The 26,283-nt window shown below is 40.1% G+C and overlaps 1 protein-coding gene across 2 annotated transcripts in view; it reads left to right on the top strand.

Moving 5' to 3' along the window:
* The window catches only part of LOC130932147 (hemicentin-2-like), a 73,588-nt gene that overhangs the window by 40,303 nt on the left and 7,002 nt on the right, over positions 1-26,283 (top strand). For both annotated transcript variants that reach the window (XM_057861577.1, XM_057861578.1), the window contains exons 8-11: positions 17,082-17,339; positions 17,414-17,572; positions 21,854-22,072; positions 22,693-22,935. In XM_057861577.1, the coding sequence (XP_057717560.1) occupies positions 17,082-17,339; positions 17,414-17,572; positions 21,854-22,072; positions 22,693-22,935 (879 nt within the window). The remainder of the gene's footprint in view (positions 1-17,081; positions 17,340-17,413; positions 17,573-21,853; positions 22,073-22,692; positions 22,936-26,283) is intronic.

Below are 26,283 nucleotides of genomic sequence, written 5' to 3' on the forward strand. Positions count from 1 at the left end.
ATTGGTTCAGATGATACACTGTTCGATTCAAACCTTTGTTTTCAAAAAATACAAAAGAAACATTTTGAAAACTTCCTGAATAAATGTCTGGTTTTTATTAGCATAAACATAATGAAAATAATTTACTTAATAATGGTAGGGTCAATTCTATCCTTACAACATATGGAACTATTGAAAGATCTAAATTCTCTATATAACTGAACATTATATCATGCAAAAAAGGTAAGGTTGCTTAAACGTTGGTGGGGACAATTTTAGCATCCTGAAAAGTTGGTAGTGTTATGTCCCTACCGTCCCTATGCAAACCTACGCCCTTTTTGTAAAAGTCCTCCTTATTTTCCTTTACCTTAAAAAAATCTCTCCGCCTCAATGGAGAGGATTGCTTCAATTAGATCGCTGTGTTCTATTTGACAAGCCAGAACACACAGTGGATGTGTCCAAATGTCTAGCTAACCTTTCATCTTTCTTAGCAAAACCATGTAATCGTTCTACATATATGCCACGTTTAGAAGAGCTTACACGCTCATCGTTACCATGAAATGTTAACTCCTGTTTAGCTAGGATGCAGGTTGCATTAATGAGGTATTTCAAACTCTTTACCTTAGCATTCTGGATGCTACCGTTGAGCTTCCGCTGTTCGTCAAAGCCAAATCGATCCTTGAGCTTCCAAAAGTTTTTAAAGCAATCAGGCTTTGAATGTGAGTGGTCGAGCTCTCGTGTTTGCTGAGGCTTCGTGGTAGTTTTTTAATGTCACAATATCTCGTGTTAGTCCAGTTATTGGCACAAGTTGAGAAAAAAAGGCAGGGAAAGCAGCAAAGCCGATTTTTTCGAAGGACAGCCACATAGCCAGTCTTTTCGGGTGTACCAGTCCATTTGAAAAGCGCGAGTTATCTTCTGTCCCGTAGTTTGAAGCAAACCTTTTAGCTCCGGTGTTGTTAATCGCGTCCACTTTTGACGGAAAGTCCAGTTTCACGTACGCCCCCTTTCAGTGCGGCAGAGTACTATCTGCCGCAAGCTGTGCCTTTTCACTGCGGTTTTATTTTCCATCAGCAAAACTAAATATGTCGCTAACAAAAATTAAACTTTAAGGGTTAAAGACATTAGCCATACTGTGGAAAATCAGGTCAAATAAACGTATCTGGAAACATTATAATGGCGACATGCAGATGTACGGCAACCAGCACGCTCCAATTCCATGTATCAACCCAGTTTGTTATGGATTGCGCAATCAGAGGTGAGGCTTTACTCGTTGCTGCCGCACCTCTCGTTTCATTTTGTTATTTGAACAGGAAATGGGCAAATTCAGCGATTTTGACTATAAAAAATGTTTGAAATTAATTCATACATAAAGAGCAATGGACAAATATTAATATAAATTTGATGCTATAATTATTTTTTTGTCATGATGACAGGTGAGGCTCTGCCTCACCTGCCTCCCCTGACTGCACGTCACTGAGAACAAGTATTTGATACACTGCCAAAACCCATTGGCAGTGTATCAAATACTTGTTCTCCCCACTGTATCTGTACATATCTTACCCAAAATAAAACAAGAGACACATAATTGCCACTAAAAGACAGAAAACTTACCGAAATATGTGTGGAGCACAAATAGCAATTTGCATTGCATTGTGAATACAGCATAAACGTCTCACAACTACTAATTCTCCCACATTTAGAAGACATGAGTATGGAACGGCGCTGCCCCCAAGCGGCCGGTGGCATTCTCTTCACTCTTAATGTCCATAAACGGCCTCATTGTAATGTTTGAGGCAATATGCCAGCGGGTGCGTTAATTGCGTCAAATATTTTAACGTGATTAATTTAAAAAATTAATTAACGCCCGTTAACGCGATAATTTTGACAGCCCTATTAAAAACACATTCAAGTCAAGATTTTGCCGATTCAGAAGTATTTTAGATAAAAGGTTACTTAGGTTCGCTAGGAAGGTTCACTACAACAGTGCCTTTCTACTGCTGTCTACTGCTTTAAGATGGCGGCTGCTTACTGACGCTACTGAGTCTGTCATTTTGCATCTAGTTCTACAGTATATGCATGTGATATCTAGCGCAGCATGACTTTTCTCGCGTCATTCAACCAACGTAGTAACGCATCGTAACGCAGACCTTTTTGGTGCATTGTCTCTTTGCCGAAACGGTCACAAAATCCGAACGGAGAAAGAAAAACGTACAGCTTTTGAACGTACGGCATACACATTTAAATATCGGTGCTCACCAGTGTTGTTAATAACGGCATTAGAATATGACGGCATTACTAATGGCCTTATTTTCTTCAGTAGTGAGTAATCTAATTTATTACTTTTCTCATTATGGCAACGCCATTACCGTTACTGAGGCGTTGCAAACGCGATGTTACTATGCTAAGTGGCTCCAATAATACCTGACTGTAGCCGATAGCCTACAAACTACGCCCACGTGATGCTACGGTAGATATCACATATATACAGAACTAGATACAAATGACAGACACGGTGGCATTAGCAACATGTACGTATAAAGAACTAGATGCGTTAGTAAACAGCTGCCATCTTAAAGCAGTAGACTTCTCAGGAAGGCTCTGTGGTAGAGCAGGTGTCCCCAACAACTGGGCCGTGGACCGGTACCGGTCCGTGTCGCATTTGGTTCAGGGCCGTGCAGAAATAATAAATCATTTATTAACGACTGCGTTCTGGCCAATTGACTTTGGCCTGTGATGCTTAACACACCAATATCCCTGTCTACTCTAGATATTCAACTACAGAATGGGAGGTCGTCATAGAAATGTATTGATTGGACTGTTAGAAGTACATCTTGTTTTGTATATCTATGTATATCTATTGGCCTCGATAATACCGTATGACGTAGGTCGTCACCCATCACATTTCTTCCCAGAAATAATTAGCCCCCACCCTAGAATGACTGAAAAACAGACTTTGGACAGATTTTTTACGGGGAAAAGGGAACCTCATGAGCCAGAAGATGAGCCTAAAACCTCGAAGAAAACAAAATCTACGCTACTTCCCAATATCTACAGACCCACGAACTGCGAAGGAGTGGATTCGTGACCCGTATGTGAATAAACCGAGTGATTCGAACATGTCTGTGCAACAGGAGTATCAGCTTGTAGCAAATCACGGCGACCTTAAACGTACATTTGAGACAACAACTCTACCGAGGTTCTGGATTAAAGTAATTTCGGAATATCCTGACATCGCAAGGAGAGCACTGAAACAAACGAAACAAGCTCAGGCCTCCCACTGATTCAGCGGGTGAGTTGTATTTTCCCTGCACTTAACATGACGGGGCTAAAAACAAATGTTATTTTATATTTGCTGAATTTTTCTGCCGCACTTTGCCAGTGTTCTGACAGATTTGGCACGTGCATAACGTTAAAAATGACCGCGAATGCAGCATTTCCAAAGTACACACTTTCTTTCTTTAAAGAAAGGAATATTAACTTATGTTTGCCATGTTAGCTGCACACAACAACTGCACGCAGCTCTCTCACTTAACGAGTTCGCCGTGTCGTTAAGCATTAATTTACGCCATTTTTGTGTTGCACATGTATGTATATGATGTAAATAGTTTTTTTAGCACCGTTGGATAACATTGAGAGTCCAACTGAATATAAAAGAGGGCTTTTTTCACCGCCATAAAAGCTTTTGGAGCAAAATTTTATAAGGGTGCAAAATCTGACAGAACACCAGTGCGTAAAAAAAAGACCGAAATCACACCGGTCCGAGGTGCAAAAAAGGTTGGGGACCCCTGTTGTAGAGAACCTTCCTAGCGAACCTAAGTAACTTTCTATCTAAAATGCTCCTAAATCGGCAAAACTTAACTTAAATCTATCTTTAAATGATGAAACAGTTTTCAAACTTACACAGGTTGAAAGTAGACAGAAGGGAACTAATGCAATAACGGGAGCAATTTGAACAACTTTAACGGTTGATTCACAACATTAAATGACTTCCACACATAGCAAAGGTTACTATCTAGTTATCGCAATATCCGCAATACCCGTGTGTCTAGTTAAGTTTAGGGTAAAGAATTGGGCTAGGGTCAATTGTCCCAAAAACCCTTTAAACTACACATTGTGTGACCTATTTTTTGATTTTATTTTTCAATTTTTCCCCCAAAAAATTTTTTTTGAGGAAAAAAAAAAAGCCCTGATAATTATCTCCAGTTACTTTGCCAAGTAACTGATTACTCAACATTCAGGTAACTGAGTTACAAACGCAATTACTTTTTGGGAGAAGTAATTTGTAACTGTAATTAATTACTTTTTAATAGTAAGATTAACAACACTGGTGCTCACTTGTACAAATTACGCCGAAACCGTACAACTCGGCAGGTATGGTGCTCACTAGGAGTGGGAACCTCTTGGTACCTCACGATACGATACGATTTGCGATGCAAAGCTCACGATAACGATGATCTGACGATATGGCGATACTACGGTTATCGATACATTGGTCAGGAAATCATTCTACAATTTTCTACAAACAACTAATAAACAGAAAAACAAGTTTCTGCTGTGAATTGGAATGAGTTTACCACTAGTAGACGTCCAATCCATTTGAACTGGGAGGGCTCCCACTTCAAACGGATTGAACGTCTATGGCCGTCACTGGCAGCCAATGCCAGGCAATGAGGTAATATGGGGCCATTTAAGATCATTTACTTGTTGATATTCAGTTAGTTCCTGTTGATTTTGGAGTATTTGATGTGTCACTTCTAGAGCTGTCCTGACCAGTCGACGTTGTCGACGTCATCGATGACGTAAATGCGTCGACGGGCAAAACATACCGTCGACGGGTAATGATGGGTTAAAAAAAAATTACATGCGGCTAAAGTTTAGAATGGCGGGCGCTCGCGATACAAGCGGTTGTTACTGGCACCCCCAAGGGGGCCGCTGTTATTTCAATGTGACCGGCGTTGCCAGATTGAGCAAAGAGGAAGAAAGTGGGCGAGCGAGAGAGAGGGAGCGAGATCGGTGCGTTGGAAAAGTGCGCGAGTAGCGCTGAGTTGAGTGGCTGCGTAGTATCCATAAAGAGCCATCTGACGCCTCTAGGTGTTTTTATGCATGCCGCCGCCTTCCTGAGGAGGAAATCTGACGAACCGACGACAACGAGCCAAGTGAATCGCCGGTTCACTCCTCACTATGGCGAGGAGTTGAAAACACTGCCAATTACCAAAAAGGGCAGAATTGGTAACACGTGAAAGCGGCATAAAGCCAAAAATGTGGACCAGAATAGCCAGAGCCTGGAATTATTTCAAGGAAAATATGGAGGGTGCCACTTTGTGTACTCTTTGCTAAGCTTAGCTCGCATACCACGATAGCACGTCGGCTATGAATGAACACTTGAAGCGCCGTCACCCAAGTGTAATTTTCGAAGACAACAAGAAACAACAAGCTCGCGGATTGTAAGTCCATACAACCTTCTAACGATTTTTAAAAAAATGGAAGTTGCCTTTATGTGCGTCGTATCAACGTGCATTTTTATCTAATAAAATAATTAATACATGTATAATATAATTATATAATATTTTTTTCAAATTATTATTAAATTTATTAGGATCATGGAAGCTCCCACTTGGGGAAAATATATACATATATCCTGTATATACATAATAAAAATATATATGGAAACAGCACTGGCCTGCTTACTGTAGTCCATGACTGCACTAATGTTAGTTACTTAATATTATAAAGTATTACATATAGTAGTATACTTTAAAATTAATACTATATATTTAATTTTTGTTACTGCGGGTATGTGTGCCTTTCATTCAAAATAATTGTGGTAATATTTCAGTGTGCCCTCTACTTGATCTATTTTCAGGTTAAAACAAACAAAAGTTGAACAGTTTTTCCCATCCCCCAAAAATGCGGAATGCACACCAGAAAAGCATCTGAACTCACAAAAATTATTCTGAAAATGGTTGTCCGGGACATTGCAATTCATTTTAACATTTAGAACAATATAGACAATGACATACCACACAAAAAATAAGAATTGTTTTGACTCCTGTTAAAGAGGTGAAGTCACAGTGGTTCCGTTTACATTTTTTGCACTAGTTAATGCCAGCAGCATTTGACCTCATTGTTTGTGATTTATTATTGATATTTATGTTTTTTATTTATATGTTAATAAAGAATTTAGGTGTTCCAAATTTTTTTTGTGAATTAGTAAGCTTGAACAAAAATGTCATTATTAAAGTGGTAGATTAGTCGATTAATCGTAAAAATAGTCGGCTGACTAATCGGGAGGAAATTAGTCGTTTGGGACAGCACTAGTCACTTCCTGTTTATTTTGAGTTACAGAACAGGACGTGACCTGGGAATCACCCAAATGAATAGGCAGTGACTCAAACTCAACAGGAAATGAACTGTAAATGCCCTAAAATGAACAGCAAGTGACCTGGAAATGCCCCAAAAATCAGACCAAATGACTGTTAACGCTTTATTTTTCAATGAACGAACGTTCCCAGTCTAAATGGATTGGGCGTCGAGTAGGGTGACCAAACGTCCTCTTTTGCCCGGACAAGTCCTACTTTCACATAGTATCCTCGTGGTCTGGGTGGGTTTTATAAATTCATAAAAATGTCAGTTTTTTATGATTTTTCACGGGACCAATTTGAAGAGAATCCCTCCGGCCGCTGGGTGGCAGCGCCTGCCTGCGATGACATGGCTCCTAGTCAGGGGTCGCGTTAACCGGATATTTTCCGTCGTTGACCGTTTTTTTAAAACGGTGACGGAAAAAACTGAAGTCCGCCCGTCATTTTGACAGGTTGCAATTCACACCCCAGACCACAGGGTGGCGAGTTAGCATATTAATTAGCTATTGTCTCTCTTAATGCATGACGTCGTTGGCTATTCTGTCAGAATATTGTAGCGTCACCGGGGTCTGGCGGCAGCACCGTGATTGACACATCAACGCGAGGTTCTTATTGGTGCACCCGGTGTGCCAGCGCGTGATCCAATTGGTGGACTAGATTGCCGCCTGTTTATAGACAAGTTTTCGAGGTACCGGTTTACTTCCTTATGTCTTCCTTCCCCTTCCGTTTCCGCCTGTTTACCATTGAAGTCAATGGCGGTGGAATCGAAGTTGGAAGGTCTTTATACAAGATCCCGGGAATGTTATTTTGATGTAGGCGGGTGAAGAACCAAGCCAAGGCCTCCATGCTTCGTACCATGTTGATTTCCAAACCATGGGTGCTCGTACTCGTCATACAGGAGGGACGGAAGGAGATGTACAAAACTGACAGCTCCTGCAGTCATGCCCCCGCTGTTATGGAAGGTAATGTGCTCTAAAAATACGAAACCTAAAATCTGGCGCATGAAACGACTTGTTGCCTTTGCTATTGATATTACGATGATGATTGTAATTACGAAGTTTAATTGTTTTTACAACAACTAGCTTCTGCTACTGCTGCTATCCGCCTGTTGCTAATCGTGTTTGAATGCACCGCATAAATCCAAGAGTTACAAGTTTTTATTCGTTTGTTTACAGCTGGGAAACGCTGTTATAAAAGGGAAGACAACTTGACTTGTACGTTGATGGACCTATATCGAACATATATCGTTTGCGTTCCACAATGATGATGACAGCTCGACTCCCGGGAGAGGCCGAGAGAGAGGCAGGAATTGTGACAGACTGTGGTTCGCCGAGATCGCTGTGATCCTACTACGAACTTGTGAACGGCAGCATCTTTAAATATATGCTATTGGAGCTGGAATTACCGAGGACGGGAAAAAAAGCACATCTAAATGCCGCCGAGGGCCTCCGTGATGTCGCTATTTGTTCACGAGGCTCCGGAGCTCTGCGGTCTGATATCACATTCTCGTATGCTATTTTTGCAATACTTTTATAAATGTGATTTATTGACCTGTTTTGGAGTGCACCAATCGTTTTAAAAAAAAACAAGAAATGGAATCATGTCTAAATGTTTTATTGCGATCAATGCCTGCAATAAAAAAAAAAAGAATGACATACTATCTGTGTTAACATCATATGTACATAACCTTGTAGCATTTCCTTGTAACAAAACAATCCATGTCAGCCCTTCTGCAGTCGGCAAATGTAATATAACTTGTAATTTCACCACATTTTGGTCACTAATGGCCGTAGTATCAATCCATTCCTCACGTTAACACAGGCTGACCGTTGTTAATAATTTTGTCCACGAATGATCAACGAAGTGACACGAACTGCTATCCAATCTCATCTACGTGTCATCTAGGTCGTGCTGAATCAATTTTTGAAGATTCCATGGGTTTTTCTGGCTTGATTTCGTAGTTTTATCGTCGTCAATACACTGCTAATACACTGCTACTCAACCGGACCGGAAGTGCGAAGCAGACATTTTCCTAGATGGCGGCGCCCATATTTCGCTCAGGAAACTTGTCTATAGACCCCAATCACATGACGTCACAACTCCCCCCCCTGACTGGAGCAGCCATATTGTCCGTCAGCTCGTCGTGTTTACACATTACCGCTACGTACATGCCTCCTATTACGGAGTGTTATTCTGCTCGTTAACATTAATAATCAAAATGGCGAAGGCGTGTGTGGCGGTCGGTTGCAGTAACAGAGAAGATAGACGGAGAGACTTGAAGTTCTACCGTATTCTGAGAGACCCGAAGAGGAGAGCGAGATGGACTGCTGTAATTCGACAAGAAATCGGGGCACCAAACAATCACCACAGACTATGTAGTAGTCAGGGGCGGACTGGTAATCTGTGGGTTCTGGAGGATCACAGAACGGCCGGTGCCGTGGACGGCCGGCGGCCGCCATTCATTATACATCACTGTTTTTATCCCCTCTATCCTCTGATTATCTACAGTTCACATCCAATCCGACAGGTGGCAGCAATGCGCCTGGCTGTTGACTGCCAATCTGATAGACTAGGAACGAAGAAAGCACAGAGTAGCCTTCATTGGTTCCTTCCTTGTGGAAGCAAAATAGCGACGAGCGTTAATGCACAATATGGATGGTGGTGGCAAAAAACAGAAAAGAGCAGGATGGCGCGGAGAAGGTTAGGGAGAAAAAAATTAAACTGGAGAGTGAAGCATTAAAATGTCATAAGTCGACAAATATTTTCGCAAGCAGCAGTCTGGCTGCAACGGCCACGTCGGATAACAACAACCCAGCTCCCGGCAATGGTGAGAGGGAGCGGCAGCCGCTCTGACGTGCAGCCGGTGCAGGGAGAGAGAAAAGAAGAGGGAAGTAAGCTGGAGGAAGTTCCCCAGACAAGCGCAGGGCAAGTAAATTGGGATGAAGAGGGTTACTTGCTCGGTATACTGGCAATTGTTATCCACCAGGTAGCTACATTTTAAATGAAATAAATGACAATTAAAGGGTTAGTGCCAGCTAATCGATGTACCCGTTTGCAATCGTGTCAAGTTACAGTATGCTCGTCCTACTATCCCACTCTTAAGAAAAAATATTTTAGCCGTAAAACAATGTATGCACACGCAGCATAGCAATATTAATTCAGAAGAAATATAACAAAATATTAATAAAATGAATAGTTTTACTTTAAAGTTTAGGTAGTTAAACTGATATGATATACAATATATTTTTAATCATTTATATATCGTTTTGTTGTCTGGTTAATACTTTCCAATGAAGGTTATGTATACAGGATTTGTCTTGAAATGTTTATTGTATTTTCATTGAAATTGATTATTTGTATGGCAGGGGTCTCCAAACCGGTCCTCAATGGCCGCTGTGGGGCCTGGGTTTTGTTTCAACCGATCGAGTGTAACCCCTGTGTCAGCGCCGCACCGCGTTCCGCTCCCACCTCTGACTAGGCCGGGACGCGAACCCGCGCGCCAACGACGCTTCCACTCGGCAGGCAAGATCGGTAACCACTACACCAATAAGCTCGAGCCAACGGCACAGCCGCTAGCGTCCTTACATGAAGGAATCGGCAGGGAGGTTTCCACGCTCCACATGGACTCGCGTGCACCCGTTACACGAGTACCGACAGTTTAACCAATGACGTTTCTGCTAAAACAAGCAGCACCTGACTGCAATCAACTGATTCCACTTGTAAGACACCAGATCGGTGCAGAGGTGTTGTCTTGTTTTGTTAGAATGAAATAGAATGAAATCCTGTGCCCGCCGCAGCCCTATGTGGAATAGTTTGGAGACCACTGAATTATGGCATAAACAATGAAGTCATTTTATAGACAGAGATATATAGAGATATATTATAATCAATTGGATACCTAAAACTTGCTTTGAAAAATAAATTCTTTAATTTGTTTATTCAGGTTGATCATAGAGCTAGTACAGAAAATGAATCCAACTCCAGTTCAGACTTGCAGTACTTTGAGCGCCCCAAGTCAGACAGTCACAGTCTAGACACATTTTCTTAATTTTTCTCTGAAAGTGCACGAAATTGATGCATTTTACAATAAAATGTAAAAAAAAAAAAAAAAAAAAAAAAAAAATTTCTCCCCGGGGGGACATGCTCCCGGACCCCCCTAGGGGTTCTGTGTTTCCTTTCGTAAAGCGATTCTTGTGGGCTGGGCTGAGTCAAAGTCCAGGGCTGCTTTTTAGTCCCAGTCCGCCCCTGGTAGTAGTCATTTTATATCTGGTAAGATGCATTTAATATATATTTAGAAGATTTTGGGCTGACAACCACAATTAAGATCATTGTGTGACGTTGGTGATTGGGGTCTATATGGTTGCCTCTTTTTCTTTGGGAGTGGAGTTGTTTTGTTAGTGTTGTTGGCGGTAAGCAGAGTAAAAAGAGGGAGAAAAATACAACTTCAGTGTCTAATTTTTCGCCGCCAAGCTAGCGTTACAAAATTAAAAATGAATGAAAACTAAATACTATTGAATATGTCATCATTATCATTTTAAAATTTTCAGTGACTGGTAAAAATAGATTATGACCGGATTTTTATGACCCTGTCAGTCAAAATGACAGACAACGAAAATGTCTAGCGCAACCTCTGCTCCTAGTAGTAGGGAGGGAGGGAAGGAGTAGTTCTTCTTGTTTTTGTTGGCAGTTTACCCCCATCATGAGGCATTACCGCCATCTACTGGATTGACGATTTGGCCACAACGCCTGATGTTTTTTACGATAAATACGTATATAATGGCAACTGTTGACTTCTGTCGGAGCTTTGACTTTGAAAATCCCGTTTGGTGTCGCATCGTTGCGCTGCCGATGATTGTAAACTTTTATAGCAAAGTTTGATTTTTGCCTCAGCTAGCTATCAGTAAGCTAAACCGGCATTATGGGAAACATAGTTTTAAACTGCTACGTTTGGAAACATGCTGGTTGAATAGTTTGTCAGTTTATTTCGGTTTTTGTTTGTGTGCAATCTAGAACATTGAATGAGAATATCAATTGAATGGGAATAACAATTTGTCAAGGACAATTGTGATAGTAATTTATAAAAATGTTTAGTTGGCACATAGCCTACTGTGTGTATGTGTATTGATTGGACTACATTTCTATGGGTCTGCATTATATATTATACGTGTGTATATATATATATATATATATATATATATATATATATATATATATATATATATATATATATATATATATATTTATTAAAAAAAATTTTTTTAAGTCATTGTTTTTTTTTTTTTTGTTTTTTTTTTTCAAACTGCATTTTTCTATCAAGAGTGAGGGGGCACACTTTAAATATATTAAAGTGATATAGGCATCTTTGGGTGAACTTTGAGTAAAATTCAAGTATCATGAGGCCGGGCTGAGTGTCCTCTTTTTTGGAAATCAAAATATGGTCACCCTAGCGTCGAGCACCGTCAATGGCAGCCTTAGAGTTAAGTGAGACACTATTATGGTGGAAGATTTTGGTAGCAACTTGATGGTTTCTTTTTTTTTTTTAACATTGACAACTTTTTAAAACGATATCTCGATTCTTGACAGGAGCATATCGATAACCTTTTGGGATACAAAGTATCACGATATATAACCATTTCGATATTTTGTCACACTCATAGTGCTCACTCGTACAAATTACGCTGAAACCGTACAACTTGACAGGTATGGATATACACAATTCACGTAGGTCACTCTTTTTGACTTCAAAACGGCAAACAATGTTTGGTCTTATTAATGTCCCGTCCCCAGCAAAAAGTGTACATGCAGGTTATGCTGTTATATCGTCCCTACCAATATTGGCACCAAACCTACGCCCTTGCCTAACAATAATGGGTAGTTGCGCCCCTGCGCATGCCCCGTATTTGAAGAGACTCCAACTCGGGAAAGGAAAGGGAAGGGAAGGAGACAGAAAGCAGGAGTTCTGTTTCCACCCCAGCCCAGCATGTAGCTTTAGCTTTTAGCTGTGTTGCTCAGCTGTTTGACCGGGAGAAGCTGACACACGTACACGGGGGCATAAACGCCGCCCGACCGGAGGCGCTTTGGCTACCTAACGGAAGAGAAGACGGGCGGGAAAAAAAACAAAGGCAAATGGACGGTGTAAAGTGGATTCGTTTGTTGTCAGTTTTCCTGACTTTAGAGCTGTCACTGTTTAACGGAACCCAGACGAGTGAGTAAAACGTTCTGAATGCGATTGATACAATTTGACAGTTCTCTAAAATTAATAACGGTTTTTTTTTTTCCTTATTTGGTGTGCAACGAATCAGGCAGACGAACACCACACGCAATGTTAACGTTTGTTAGATTAGAATGGCAAGTGGGTTTGTTGCTCGCGAGAAATATTTTTGAATATTTTAACTGTATTGTTTTCCAAAAACCGCACAATATCCCAAGAATTTAGTTGGTGAATTGAGGAATGTGTTGAGATGGTGGATGTTGCGTTCAAGTGTGACACAAAGACTCCGGGATTTGACTTTCCTCTGGGAGGGGTCTTTCCTTCCTGACTGCTTTCCTTTCCTGTTGAACCTTGACAAACAGCTTTTGTTTTTAAGGCTCCCTCACACCAAACTACTGCATGTTTGGAGGACAAGCCCAATGTTAACTCATTGACTACGATTCACAATCGACGGAAATTAACTCAATGACAGCGAGAGACGTCCAAGCCGTTTGAAGTGGGAGGGTTAGCCAGCCTCCCAGTTCAAAGTGATTGGATGTCTACTAGTGATCAATTCATTGATGAAAGGATGCATCTTGGCCAGAAGAAGAGGAAATTTTATTTTTCAACTTATTGGCTGCCGTTTATGGAGGACCAGGAGTGCAAAAATTAAATAAATACACAATAACAAAAATTATTAAATGCGTCATTAAAATGTTTCTATTTCAATATTTATTTATTCAAATTTTTAGTTATTTATTTCAATTTATATTTATTTAAATGTTTATGTATATATTTCACTTCTTATTTACAGTTTTTATTTATTAATTTCATTTTTTTCCATATTTACTTATTTCAACGTTTAATTGTTCCAATATATATTTATTTATTTCAACATTTATTTATATCACTTTTTATTTATTATTGATTTATAAAAATGTTCAATTCATTACAAGGGGAACAAGTGTGCAATAATGAAATAAATAAAAAGCGACATACTGAAATAAATCAATGAATGTTTAAATAAATTAATATATTGGAATAAAAAATATTGAAATAAATAAACATAGAAATAAATGTTGAAATAATTACATCAAATTTTGACTAAATAAATACAAATGGAAATGAATAAATAAAAAGTGAAATATTTAAATAAAAATTGAAATAAATAAATATTGAAATGGAAGCATTTTAATGACATGTTTAATAATTTATTTCATTGGGTATTTAATTTAATTTAATCATTAATTTTTCACTCCTGGTTCTCCATTGTGGTTGACTTCAATAGACGTCCATTCCGTTTGAATTTGGGGTGTTGGCAGCGAATGAACGAACGTTCTATCACCTCCAAATTCAAATGGATTGGACGTCTGCAAGTGATAAACTCATTTAATTTGATAGCACGAGACATCTAATAAGGCATGTGCGGGTATGAGATTCTGACAGTATGAGAACCTTAAGCAGAAGTATCACGGTATTGCAGGTACAGCTCTAAAATGTGTTACTTTGACTTAAGACTTTTTTCCATTGAACAGAACAAGATTTTTATTTCTCAAAACATATTAGCAAATTCGAACATAAGTATAATGTTAAAAAAGAAAAAAAAACTACAGCAAAAAGTAACAGAAATAGTCTAAATATAATTAAAATAAATGCAGTCCTTTAGGTTAGCGTAAACCCACAGCTCAACATTATTATTACCATCAGAACAAAAATAATTCATTTATTTTCTATAAAAAATATGTGTGTATGACTTGTATCATGTTCATATTATACACACACTCTCTTTCTCAACACAGACAGTTACCAGAGAGAGAAAAAACACCACGTTTTACCACCGCCAGTCACACGAGACACGCTGGCGTTAACTCTTGTACAGTGGGACAAATAAGTATTTAGTAAACCAGAAATTGTGCAAGTTATCCTACTTGAAAAGATTAGAGAGGCCTGTAATTGCCAACATGGGTAAACCTCAACCATGAGAGACAGAATGTGTGTGTGTGTGGGGGGGAATCACATTGTTTGATTTTTAAAGAATTTATTTCCAAATTAGAGTGGAAAATAAGTATTTGGTCACCTACAAACAAGCAAGATTTCTGGCTGTCAAAGCGGTCTAACTTCTTCTAACGAGGTCTAACGAGGCTCCACTCGTTATCTGTATTAATGGCACCTGTTTTAACTCATTATCGAGATAAAGGACACCTGTCCACAACCTCAGTCAATCACATTCCAAACTCCACTATGGCCAAGACCACACAGCTGTCGAAGGACATCAGAGACAAAATTGTAGACCTGCACCAGGCTGGGAAGACTGAATCTGCAATATGTAAAACACTTGGTGTAAAGAAATCAACTGTGGGAGCAATTATTAGAAAATGGAAGACACACAATGGGCCAAAATACCAGCAACAGTGTGTGAAAAGCTTGTAAAGAGTTACAGAAAATGTTTGGCCTCCGTTATTGCCAACAAAGTGTACACAACAAAGTATTGAGATGAACTTTTGGTATTGACCAAATACTCATTTTCCACCATGATTTGCAAATAAATTCTTTAAAAATCAAACAATGTGATTTTCAGTTATTTTTTTTTCCACATTCTGTCTCTCATGGATGAGGTTTACCCATGTAGACAATTACAGGCCTCTATAATATTTTCAAGCGGGAGAACTTGCACAATTAGTGGTTGACTAAATACTTATTTGGCCCACTGTAGCTGGTGGGAAACGTTCATGACAGTGTTTACTAACGTTTAATTTTATATACAGTAAATGCAAAGTCATATTAGAGGTATTGCCTCCTCAGCAGCCACCCTCCACAAACATGTTTTACATGTCTGTTGGCCATCCTCCTCTAAGCCGTGGCCATCTGTAACTTTTCCAAAGTACAGTGGTACCTCTACATACGAATTTAATTCGTTCCAGGACCTTGTTTGTAAGTCGAAATGGTCGTATGTCGAGCAGGATTTTCCCATAGGAATACATTATAATTCCATTAATTCGTTCCAAAGCCTAAAAACATACACTAAATTCTTAATAAATACTGCTCGCACTGTTACAAATGGCAATTAAACATAGAAAAACAAATAAGTTATAAATAAATAATTCAGAATAATATAATAATAAGAAGAATAATTAATAATTATTCCTGTAAATAATGTAACGAATCGGATTCTAATATGGCGGACACTTTTTACTGTCCCTGAACGCACCGCGAAGGTGACGTCTCAGTGAGATAGGTCGGTGCGGTAGAGATAATACTTTCGTTTTCTTGAGAGCGGTCAACTGCTTAAGACAATGGGCGTTTTGTGTTGGATAAGTTCTTAAATAAATGATAAAAACGTGACGAAGCTGGCGATTTCCTTGGCAATGTTACCACAATAATAATTGTCACCTTAACTTATAAATAGTGGCGAACGGTGGTCGGAAGAGGACCATGGAGCTGTATTGTTGAGCCAGTTCAGGGACGCGCACCCCAAGCTCATATTTTTCTATAACTTGCATCTTCATTTCAAAGGTAAGCATCACTTTTTTCCTTGTTTCTCCAACTGTATCAACTTTTTTTGAAAACTGTGTTGATTTCTCACACAAGAAAATCCACCGTGCGTTCGTTTGCAGTGCTGTCATGTCGTCGTATTTCGAGCAACTCGTCGGATGTAGAAACAAATGGCGGCTCAAATTTTATGTCGGATGTCGAAAAGATCGTGTGTCGAAGTGATCGTATGTAGAGGTACCACTGTATTACCATACCAGCGATTTAGTTTTCTTCGATTGGCGGAAAGGTTCCAGGAGTTTCACCATCTCCCGCCAAAGTATAGCACCGCTGACTCACTGACACTGAGCAATAACCGGTGGAGGAGGGTTGAGCCTTGTAGCGGCAAGCGAGGTATTTCTCTCTGTATTTTTGGGACATAAAAATAGCTAATACCGTAGGGATTGTATGATGGAAAATTTTTGCGGTTTTGAAACCGTAACGTCTTCATACCACACGATACCTTGAAACTGGTAATCGGCACATGTCTATGTCCAATCCGTTCAAATGGAGTGGACAGTAACAAACTCATTTCAATTCACAAAATGAGAACGCAAATCATTCAATAGATTGATTTATCCATCAGATCAATTCAAGAAACGCTAAAAACATTTAGCAATCAATTTCATTTGTAATTATCGTGTTTTAGTGAAGTAATTGGAAAATTAGTTGACAGATTAGTCAATGTTTGAACGCTCATCTGATGACAGCCTCCCACGTCTAAAGGATTGGGGGTCTATTAGTGATAAACTAATTGGTCGGAGGGTACCTGTACATCTTGGCCAGACGAAGAACAAATTCATTTTTTAGCTCATCGGATGCCCTTGACAGCCCGAGACCTTTGTTATTTTGCTGCGAATGTTCCCACATAAAACAGATTCGACATCTACTAGTGATACTCATTTCAAGTCACAGCAGAGGGATGATTGGACACCGCATTATTGGACGCCTAGCATCTTCTACAGCGCCGAAACTTGATCATTAACTTAATTTTGGACTAATTTCCTTTTGTTTATTTCCACTAGGCGAGCGCCACGATTGCCCTATTAGGTTGAACCCAGAGACACTGGTGCTGCAATACACGGGCGAAAGCCAGAATGTCACATGCTCAACCACGGGGCCAAAAGGTACCGTAGTAACCTGGGAAGACATGTTTTCTCTCCGCCCAAATGAGGTCACGTGGACCCCTGACACCCACATGGACTGGGACCCTGCTCCACGCTGCACTGCTGTCCTACCAGATGGATATTTCTGCAACAAGCCTCTGAACTTCACACTCTACAGTGTGTATATTTTACTCATCCTAACAAAAATACATTATTCTGGATTTTCACGTTCTTTTAATGACCACAACCAGAAACGCCAGACAGCGTCACCGTCCGGTCAGTGAACAATGCGACCTTTTTGGAGGGCGAGCAGTGTCAGCTGCATTGTGACATCATCAACGTGGCTCCCGCACAAAGCCTTCTTGTGCGCTGGTATCACGGAAATCAAACCATTAAGCCGTCAATCAGAGGTAAGGAGTGGGATTTCTTCTCTTTACCTTCAACGGTTCTCTTTTGCGATGGAAAATTAGGAACACGCACACACACACACAAATATTTTTTTAATATTAGAAGATCTAAATCGTATATATTAAGGGCGCAACGGTACATGTAATAGTATTGAACAGTTTCGGTACGTGGTGCTCGGTTTTGAGGCTGTGAGTCGATCGGGTTACAGTTTCTTTGTGTAGATTATATTTACTCCGTCTTTTCTACTATAATGAGGACCAACACGGTAGGACAGTATAACCCAGAAACGTCAACGGCGCGAAAACGTGCCCATTTAAATAAAATTGAAATGAGCTAAAACACCTGTAATTAAATAATAAGAATAATACACACATCCTGCTTACACAATTGAATTTATTAATTTCTGTGTGGCGCTTTAACTTGACAAAATCCACCAATAAAGCTTTTGAAAACCGTTCATAAGAAAAAAAATGTTTCATTGAGGCATTTCATTTGTAAAATACATGTTAAAATCTTTGTCATTGGGATTGCTTTTCTCTTCAGCACAGGACATCTTTTTTCTTCTTTCTTTCAGAAAGCTGACGAATACGCGGGGTGTGAAACGCAAATTGTTGTTGGATTATCTTTAAATACCCGCTACTTTTTGAGCAGAATTCTAGCTTTGTATAGGCTCATGTTCCTATTGTTGAAAGCACAAAAGTGTGTAATAAACAACTAGCACTTATATTTTGCATTTTTTTTTCTTTCTGAACCGAAAATGAACCGAACCGTGACCTCAAAACCGAGGTACGTACCGAACCGAGATTTTTGTGTAACGTTATACCCCTAATAAATATGTATATTTTGAAAATATTGTATTTTCACAACTTAAATGGCGTACATCCGTCACTCTCTATGGTTCACCTGAAACGAGTGATTAAAAGTTCCATCCCGTGAATTTTTGTCCCATTGAAAGTGCCCATTTTTCCTCCCAACTCCTTTCGTCGCTTTCTTAAAGGGTACCACGGATAGAAAGACATATAATTCTTAAAAGATAAATGTTAGTATCAGTTACAATAGTTTGATATTAAAACCCTTCTTAATGTTTACGTTTTAATAAAACTTGGAAAATTATTTTCTTAACTAGTAGGTCGCCATTGTTGTTGACGACGTAATGTACTCTGGGCAATGACGTCATTGGGCGGCGCTGCCAGGCTACCACAGTGTTAAAAAAAACCTCACTCATTAGCTGCATAAATATGTCGTAGGTTCTGACCTTCCAATTTAAAAGCAAAGAGCAGGACAGCACTGTCGATATTTCACAAAACGAGCAGTAAAAGCAATTAAATGAAGGTCTCCAAGGGGACTCGAACCCGCATTTCCTGTGAGACAGTCGAGCGCGTAGACCACAGAGTTAGGGCCAGGAAAGGGGGGGAAAAGAGGAAAGAAAAAAGGGAAAAATGTGTGGATGTTAGGTGTGAACATTGCGATTTTGGGGGGGGGGGGGGGGGGGGTCGCGATATATTGCGGTATTATATTGTGATATTAAAACTGGAAGAATTTCCAACAGATAACTTCAATACAGTGGAATGAAAAAGTATCTGAACCTTTTGGAATTTCTCACATTTTTGCGTAAAATCACCATCACAAATATGATTAGATCTTTGTCAAAACCAGACAGATGAAAAAACAGTGTCTGCTTTAACTAAAACACTCAAACATTTATAGGTTTTCATATTTTAATGAGGATAGTATGCAAACAATGACAAAAGGGGGAAAATAAGTACGTTAACCATCACATTTAATATTTTGTGCCCCCCTTTGGCATCAATGGCTTCAACCAGACACTTCCTGTAGCTGCAGATCAGTCTAGCACATAAATCAGGGCTAATCTTGGCCCATTCCTCGGTATAAAACTAGTGTAGTTCAGTCAGATTCCTGGGATGTCTGGCGTGAATCGCTGTCTTTAGGTCATGCCACAGCATCTCAATGATTGCAAGTTGTCCAGGCCCTGAGGCAGCTAAACTGCCCTAAATCATTATACTTCCTCCACCATGCTGCACAGTGGGGATGAGGTGTTGATGTTACTGAGCTGTTCCATTTTTTTCCTCCACACATGATGGAGAATTCAACTTTCAAAACAATTCAACTTCGGTTTCATCAGTCCACAAAATATTTTGCCAAAACTTCTGTGGCGTGTCCAAGTGCCTTTGTAGGAACATTAAACGAGCAACAATGTTTTTTGAACAGCAGTGGCTTCCTCCGTGGAGTCCTCCCATGAACACCATTCTTGGCCATAGTTTTACAGTACATATAGTTGATGATGAGATATTGGACTGTGCCAGTGATTTCTGTAAGTCTTTAGCAGACACTCTAGGGTTCTTTTTTTGACCTCGTTAAGTATTCTGCGTTGAACTCTTGGCGTCATCTTTGGTGGACGGCCACTCCTTGGGAAAGAAGCAACAGTGCCAAACTCTCTCCATTTGTAGTCAACTTCTCTGACTGTCGATTAATTAACATTCAGACTTTTAGAGATGGTTTTGTAACCTATCCCAGCTTTATACAAATCAACAATCCTTGATCGCAGGTCTTCAGACAGCTCTTTTGACTGAGCCATGATGCACATTAGACAATGCTTCTCATCTTGACAATTCTTACCAGGTGTGTGTTTTATAGTGGGCAGGTTAGCTTTAAACCACTCATCTGGCATTGGGCACACACCTGACTGAAATTGTTTGGTAAAAATTGGTTTCAATTGCTCTGTAGGCCTCCTTAGGCAGAGGGTTTACTTACTTATTTTTCCCCCTTATGTCATTGTTTGCATGCTATCCTCTTTAAAATATAAAAACCTATAAATGTGGGTAGTTGTAGAAAAAGAAGACAGTTTTTTCATCTGTGTGGTTTTGCCAAAGATCAGATAACTTCTGATGGTGATTCTATGCAGCAATGTGAGAAATTTCAAAAGGTTCAGATACTTTTTCATACCACTGTAGCTCTGTTTGGGATAGGCTTGAACAATATTAGAAAAAATTAGCATTACCAAAGCTCCACGCTATCTTTTCTTCTTGAAGTGCACCAGCACAAAATATTTTTCATTGCATCACCTTTAACACCATAATTTTAATCACTCTCCATAACAATCGTATAATTCCTTTATCTTCTGAATTGTTTATCCTCACAACGGTGGCAGGGGTGCTGGAGCCTACCACAGCTAACTCCAGGCAGAAGGCGGCGTACACCCTGAACAGGTTGCCAGCCAGTTGTGGGGCACATATATTGCTAACCACTGTCCCACCATGCCGCCTTCTTAATCTGAATTATTTTAAAACAAGAATGACACAGAAAAATGCTTGTCTTTATTAAATGCTTTATTAAATGAGTCCACACAAATTCACTAACGCTGCCGAGAGAGAACATCCTCCCACTTATATAACGAACGGGTTGGCACAGCACACTTCAGACTGTGCTGCAAGTTTAACGATGACTAACAAATGTGTGCATTTAATCGTAGAAGTACTGAGGCTTCTCAGGCCAGATCAAAGCTACAAAGCTGTCAATCATCGTTAACATTAAGTACCAAACGCCAGCTGCACTGGTGACCAAGAAAATGCTTGGTCGCACTGCGTAGCAGAATGGAGGGTGAGAGACTGTGGCGCTGTACGAGCATGAAGCAGAAAACCATGATTCATTTCTTAAGTAAAAACTCGATCCTTTTCACCTGATTCCGTTCGTCTGAATACTGGAGCGATCGACCCAATTTCCAATCAATGATCTGATCTCTAATTTATATAATCCAGGCTTGCTGTATATTAAAAGGCATCGGGGATCCAGAATCTGCACACTTGCTGCTTTTACGACGTAAAACAAAAGTTTACATGTTTAAAAAATACAACAACAATTGCACGACCTGCGGTTTGACTATTTCGCATGCTCACATTGCAATGGCGATGTTCAAACGATATATTGTGCAGGCTTAGCGGATGTCTACACAAAAAGCAGAAAAGAGGTAGGATGTTTGGATATGTTCGAACAGTGTGTCAATCAGTGTGCCACACCAATATTACAGACGCACATCTGAATTTTTATTTCTGACAGAGCTGTAATTTTACTTCAAAGAGAAAAACATGGACATACATTGAATTCGTATAACTATTGGCGTCAATGGCAGCTAATGAGTTAATAGCCACGTGATGTGGACCACGGTGAACTACATCCAAATGAAATGAAGGTTGAGTGTCAAAACCTTCATTTTTGTGCAACCCCCCCTCAAAAAAAATTTTTTTTTCTCCCCAAATGTCCTACAGAGCCGCTTCAATTGACGGACTGTCCTCATGATACCAACACGTTATGTGACCCAAGCGACACCAGGACTCCGGTAAACGTGACTGCTAGTGCCAGCTTCCGCTTCAATCGATCGCATCATGAAGCAGATTTAAATTGCGAGGCAATCTTGGAGCTGGGACCGGCGGGACCGCGACCGGCCCCCGCCGTTATTTCACGTGCCGTCAGCTTCGATATTTACTGTGAGCTCTTTTTCCTATTCCACATTAGTGTTTATCTGTACTATTTATAGAACCTGTTTCTTTTCTGCCATATTGAAGAAAAACCTGGGCTTTTATAGTGATTCTTTTTTCAGATTTTTACTGCTTTTCTTTGTGAGTATTCATACCGTATAGGTGTGGCTCTCATAACAATCAATGACAAAAATGACAAATAATCCTGTGATTTAATTTGTCAAAATCAAAAGTAACATTTTGGTTACCAAAAAAAAAAGAAGAAAAAAAAACATCTGAGATTTTATTTTTAGGCTGTATCGCCCAGTAGGGTAGTACAGTATAATAGTAACGGTTCATATAGATGACGTTGTGCTGAGAAAAAGAAAAACAATTTTATATATATATATATATACACAGTGGGGCAAACAAGTATTTAGTCCATAAGTCCATGTTGCCCAACGACAGCCCCAAAACATCACTGCTCTAGAGGAGATCTGCATGGAGGAATGGGCCAAAATATATACATACATATATATATATTTAAGGTGCGCCTTATAGTGCGGAAAATACGGTAATTTGTATTCCGGGGGGGGGGGGGGGGTGTCGGGGTGAATAGTTCAATTTATACCTCCTCTTTCCTTAAACAGATAAGCCGGTCATCAACACCACAAAGCTCCCAAAAGTCATCCCATTGTTCCGAGGTTACCCCGAGGAGCTGGTTTGCGAAGCCGATGGTCAGCCGCCGCCCACCATTTACTGGTCGAACTTCGCCCAAAAGACTGATTGGGAGTTGGGAGGCAACATCACGGTTTTTCAGGCGGGCCGCTACATTTGCATGGCTGTCAATCGCGTGGCTTCGGTTGTCTACGAGGTTGAAGTTGTGCCAAAAGGTACAACCCCAATTCCAATTCATTTACCACATATGTTATAGACAATGATTTGCAAATCATGTTCAAACTACATTTAATGTTGAAAGTGATAACCATTTTTGTTTTTATCAACTAGTCATTAACCTAGAATTTTATGGCTGCAACACAATCCATAAAAGCTGGGACGGGGTCATGTTTTTCACTGTCTTTCATCACCTTTATAACTAAATTCAATGAAACTTGAGGAACTGACAGTAAATAGTGATGTTCAGATGAAGCCTCATGAAGCATTAACACATTTAGTCAACTGTGCCGGTACATATGCCAACATTTCATAATAATTCAGTCATTTAACTCTAACTCAGTACTTCTCAAATGGTGGGGCGCGCCCCCCCAGGGGGGCGCAGAGCGATGCCAGGGGTGGCGCGAGTGACCTCGGGGAACATGCTTTTTTTGTTGTTTTTTTTTGGCCGTACTAGAATAAAGTGTACTTGCACATCCACTCCGTGGGTGGCAGTGGCGCTCTCATTTTCAAAGTGCGTGCAGTATTTTTGAAGGTAAGCAAGAGCACACGGAAGAGACTCATGTAGAGCTGGACTCACGCTGCGACCCACTGTCTTCTCCGGTTCTCACGTGTCCGGCCGAGAAGTGCCGTTTTCGGCTTGGGATCGTCACGACCACCGCCCTCACCTACGGTTCTTCCTCGGCCGCCGAGAATGCGCTTTTTTCGGGCCGTTTGCCTTTTGGCTTTGACTGTTAATATAGTGGGAAATGAGGAAAGACCACTGTTTGCTGAGTCTAAAAATGATTATAGCGGAGAGTCTGAAGCCAAATCAGTTAACACGCCACTTAAAGACATTAGACCTCAATCTTATTGATAAGCCGGTTGATTGTTTTTCAGTGAAAACGTGCCGAATATTCCCAATTGTCACAATCGTCCCGCTTTGTCAGTGTTATATCAGTAAACCAGTGATCACTGTGGTGAATCGGCGAAAATAAAAACTTTCCTTCTGTCCAAAGACACTTTTTTCCCCCTTCTATTCAGTTTTGTTTTTTTCGGTCAAAATTTTTTGACATGTTGTCTTGAAGAGTAAATGTTTCTAATCAATTTGAATTTGTTATTATTTACAGATTTTATTACATTTTATTTTTCAGTATCAAATGGTCAAAAATGTACCTTGAGTGTATTTTTACAGTTTGGATGTAACTTTATTTATTTATTTTTTTACTTCAGGCAAATTTATACGCGTTAAATCTTTTCTGTTACAAGCAAAACAATGTTAATAAAGTTATATTTTATTATAAGTTGATCTATGTTACTTTTTTCTTTAATAGAAAAAAAGGACACAATGTTAGGCTGAGGCGTACTTTGTACTTTACTTTGAGGCGTTTGGGGGGGCGCGAAACATTTACGTCTTCCTTGGGGGGGCGTAACAGAAAATAATTGAGAAGCACTGCCCTAACTCAAAATGTAGAATTGCTTATTTTCCACCATTTACAAAAATACACACCAAAGGGAATAGCGGCCACCATGAAACACTTATTAGAAATAGGAATGTTGGGCCTAAAAATCCAGCCCAACCCGACACGAACGTAATAACTGACATTTTGGGCCCAATCCGGCCCGAATTTCGGGTTAAGAATTGGGCTCGGTCTTAAGATCTTACCTCGACTCGAGGTGCCAATCTTTCTGCTCTCGTATGACAGCAAAGCGACACATTCATTACATTAAGCGAAGCTGACACAGGTTTGCCTGGTATACCAGACTCACCGCTGTTCCAGAGATTGAGTCTGGCGACCATCCGGCGGATCAAATTCCGAGGGTGGAGCAAGCCACAGCAAACTGACAGCGGAGTGGACCAATCAGCGACGGGCAGACGTGACGTTGTTAAAGCGACAAGTAATTAGCGTGAGCGGAGAATGGAGAAGTATATTCAACATGGCTAGCGCGAGCCATGTTGACTGTTGTCAATGACTTTTTTCGATGTGTTTTTGGTAATTTAAAACTGGTTTTACCGCGGATTGGAACATATTCTCGGCTCTCCCGTTCGCCATCTGTGTTGTTGTAGAGACGACTTTCGGCGCGCAAGAGTGACGTTACTCATTAAGAACACGTCACGCAAATAAACAAATCTGATTGGACGATTGATTTTGTACCTTGCTCGAGAGGCCGTTAATGGGCTGGGTCCCAGACTATTTCTCACAGTGTTTGAAAAATACAGGGAGAATAGTCTGGCTGTGCCAGGCAAGACACAGGTTTGTGTAGCATCTTCAACAATCAATTTGAAGCCTTTCCACACCCTACTCTTACCGGTGCGTGTTTGTCTTTTCAATTCCCCCGTCTTTAGTTTGTTTTTTACTTCTTGCTGCTCCAAACCGAAATACAAGGTCAAAAATATGTAATGGGTGTGGAGAGGAAGATTAAAAAGAGGGCAGGGCCACGACGTTCACGTGCGCAGGGCATGCTCTGGCTCTGCGGCTCCTGTTTGCAATCAACATACAGCGCCTTCCCTGTTTTATCCAAATTATTTAAGTATTCCTTAATTTGACATCCATATATCGTTTCAGTATACATAATATCTAAGAGAGAAGCCTGACCCAACCTCACCTGAACGTAATAATTGACATTTGGGGCCGCGTTGGGTGAAAATCTTCCGATACCGAGTCCCGATCCGATACCGAAAAAAAAGTTTTTGGTTTTGTTTTGAACAAAAGCTATTGTCTCGCTATCGTCATGAAAAAAATGTGTAATGACGGAATATTTTTGTCATCGATGACGAAAACCACACTGGTTTGAACATAAATATCTTTTTAAACATACACTGCTTGCCAAAAGTATTGGCACCCCTGCAATTCTGTCAAACAACGCTCAATCTCACCCAGAAAATGATTGCAATTGCAAAGCTTTGGTCGTACGATCTTCATTTATTTTGCTTGTAATGAAAAAACACAAAAGAGAATGGGAAATAAATTAAATCATTTTCATTTTACACATAACTCCAAAAATGGGCTGGACAAAAGTGTTGGCACCCTCAGCCTAATACTTGGTAGCACAACCTTTAGACAAAGTAACTGCGAAAAACCGCTTTCGGTATCCATCAATGAGTTTCTTACAATACTTTGCTGGAATTTTAGACCATTCTTCTTTGGCCAAAAGCTCCAGGTCTCCTAGATTTGAAGGGTGCCTACTGCCTTCTCCAAACTGCCATTTTTAGATCTCTCCAGAGGTGTTCTATGGGATTCAGGTCTGGACTCATTGCTAGCTGCTTTAGAAGCCTCCAGTGCTTTCTCTCAAACCATTTTCTAGTGCTCTTTGAAGTGTGTTTTGGGTCAATGTCCTGTTTGAAGACCCATGACCTCTGAGGGAGA

This window comes from Corythoichthys intestinalis, chromosome 16 (assembly GCF_030265065.1).
Source record: "Corythoichthys intestinalis isolate RoL2023-P3 chromosome 16, ASM3026506v1, whole genome shotgun sequence".
Lineage (NCBI taxonomy): Eukaryota > Metazoa > Chordata > Actinopteri > Syngnathiformes > Syngnathidae > Corythoichthys > Corythoichthys intestinalis.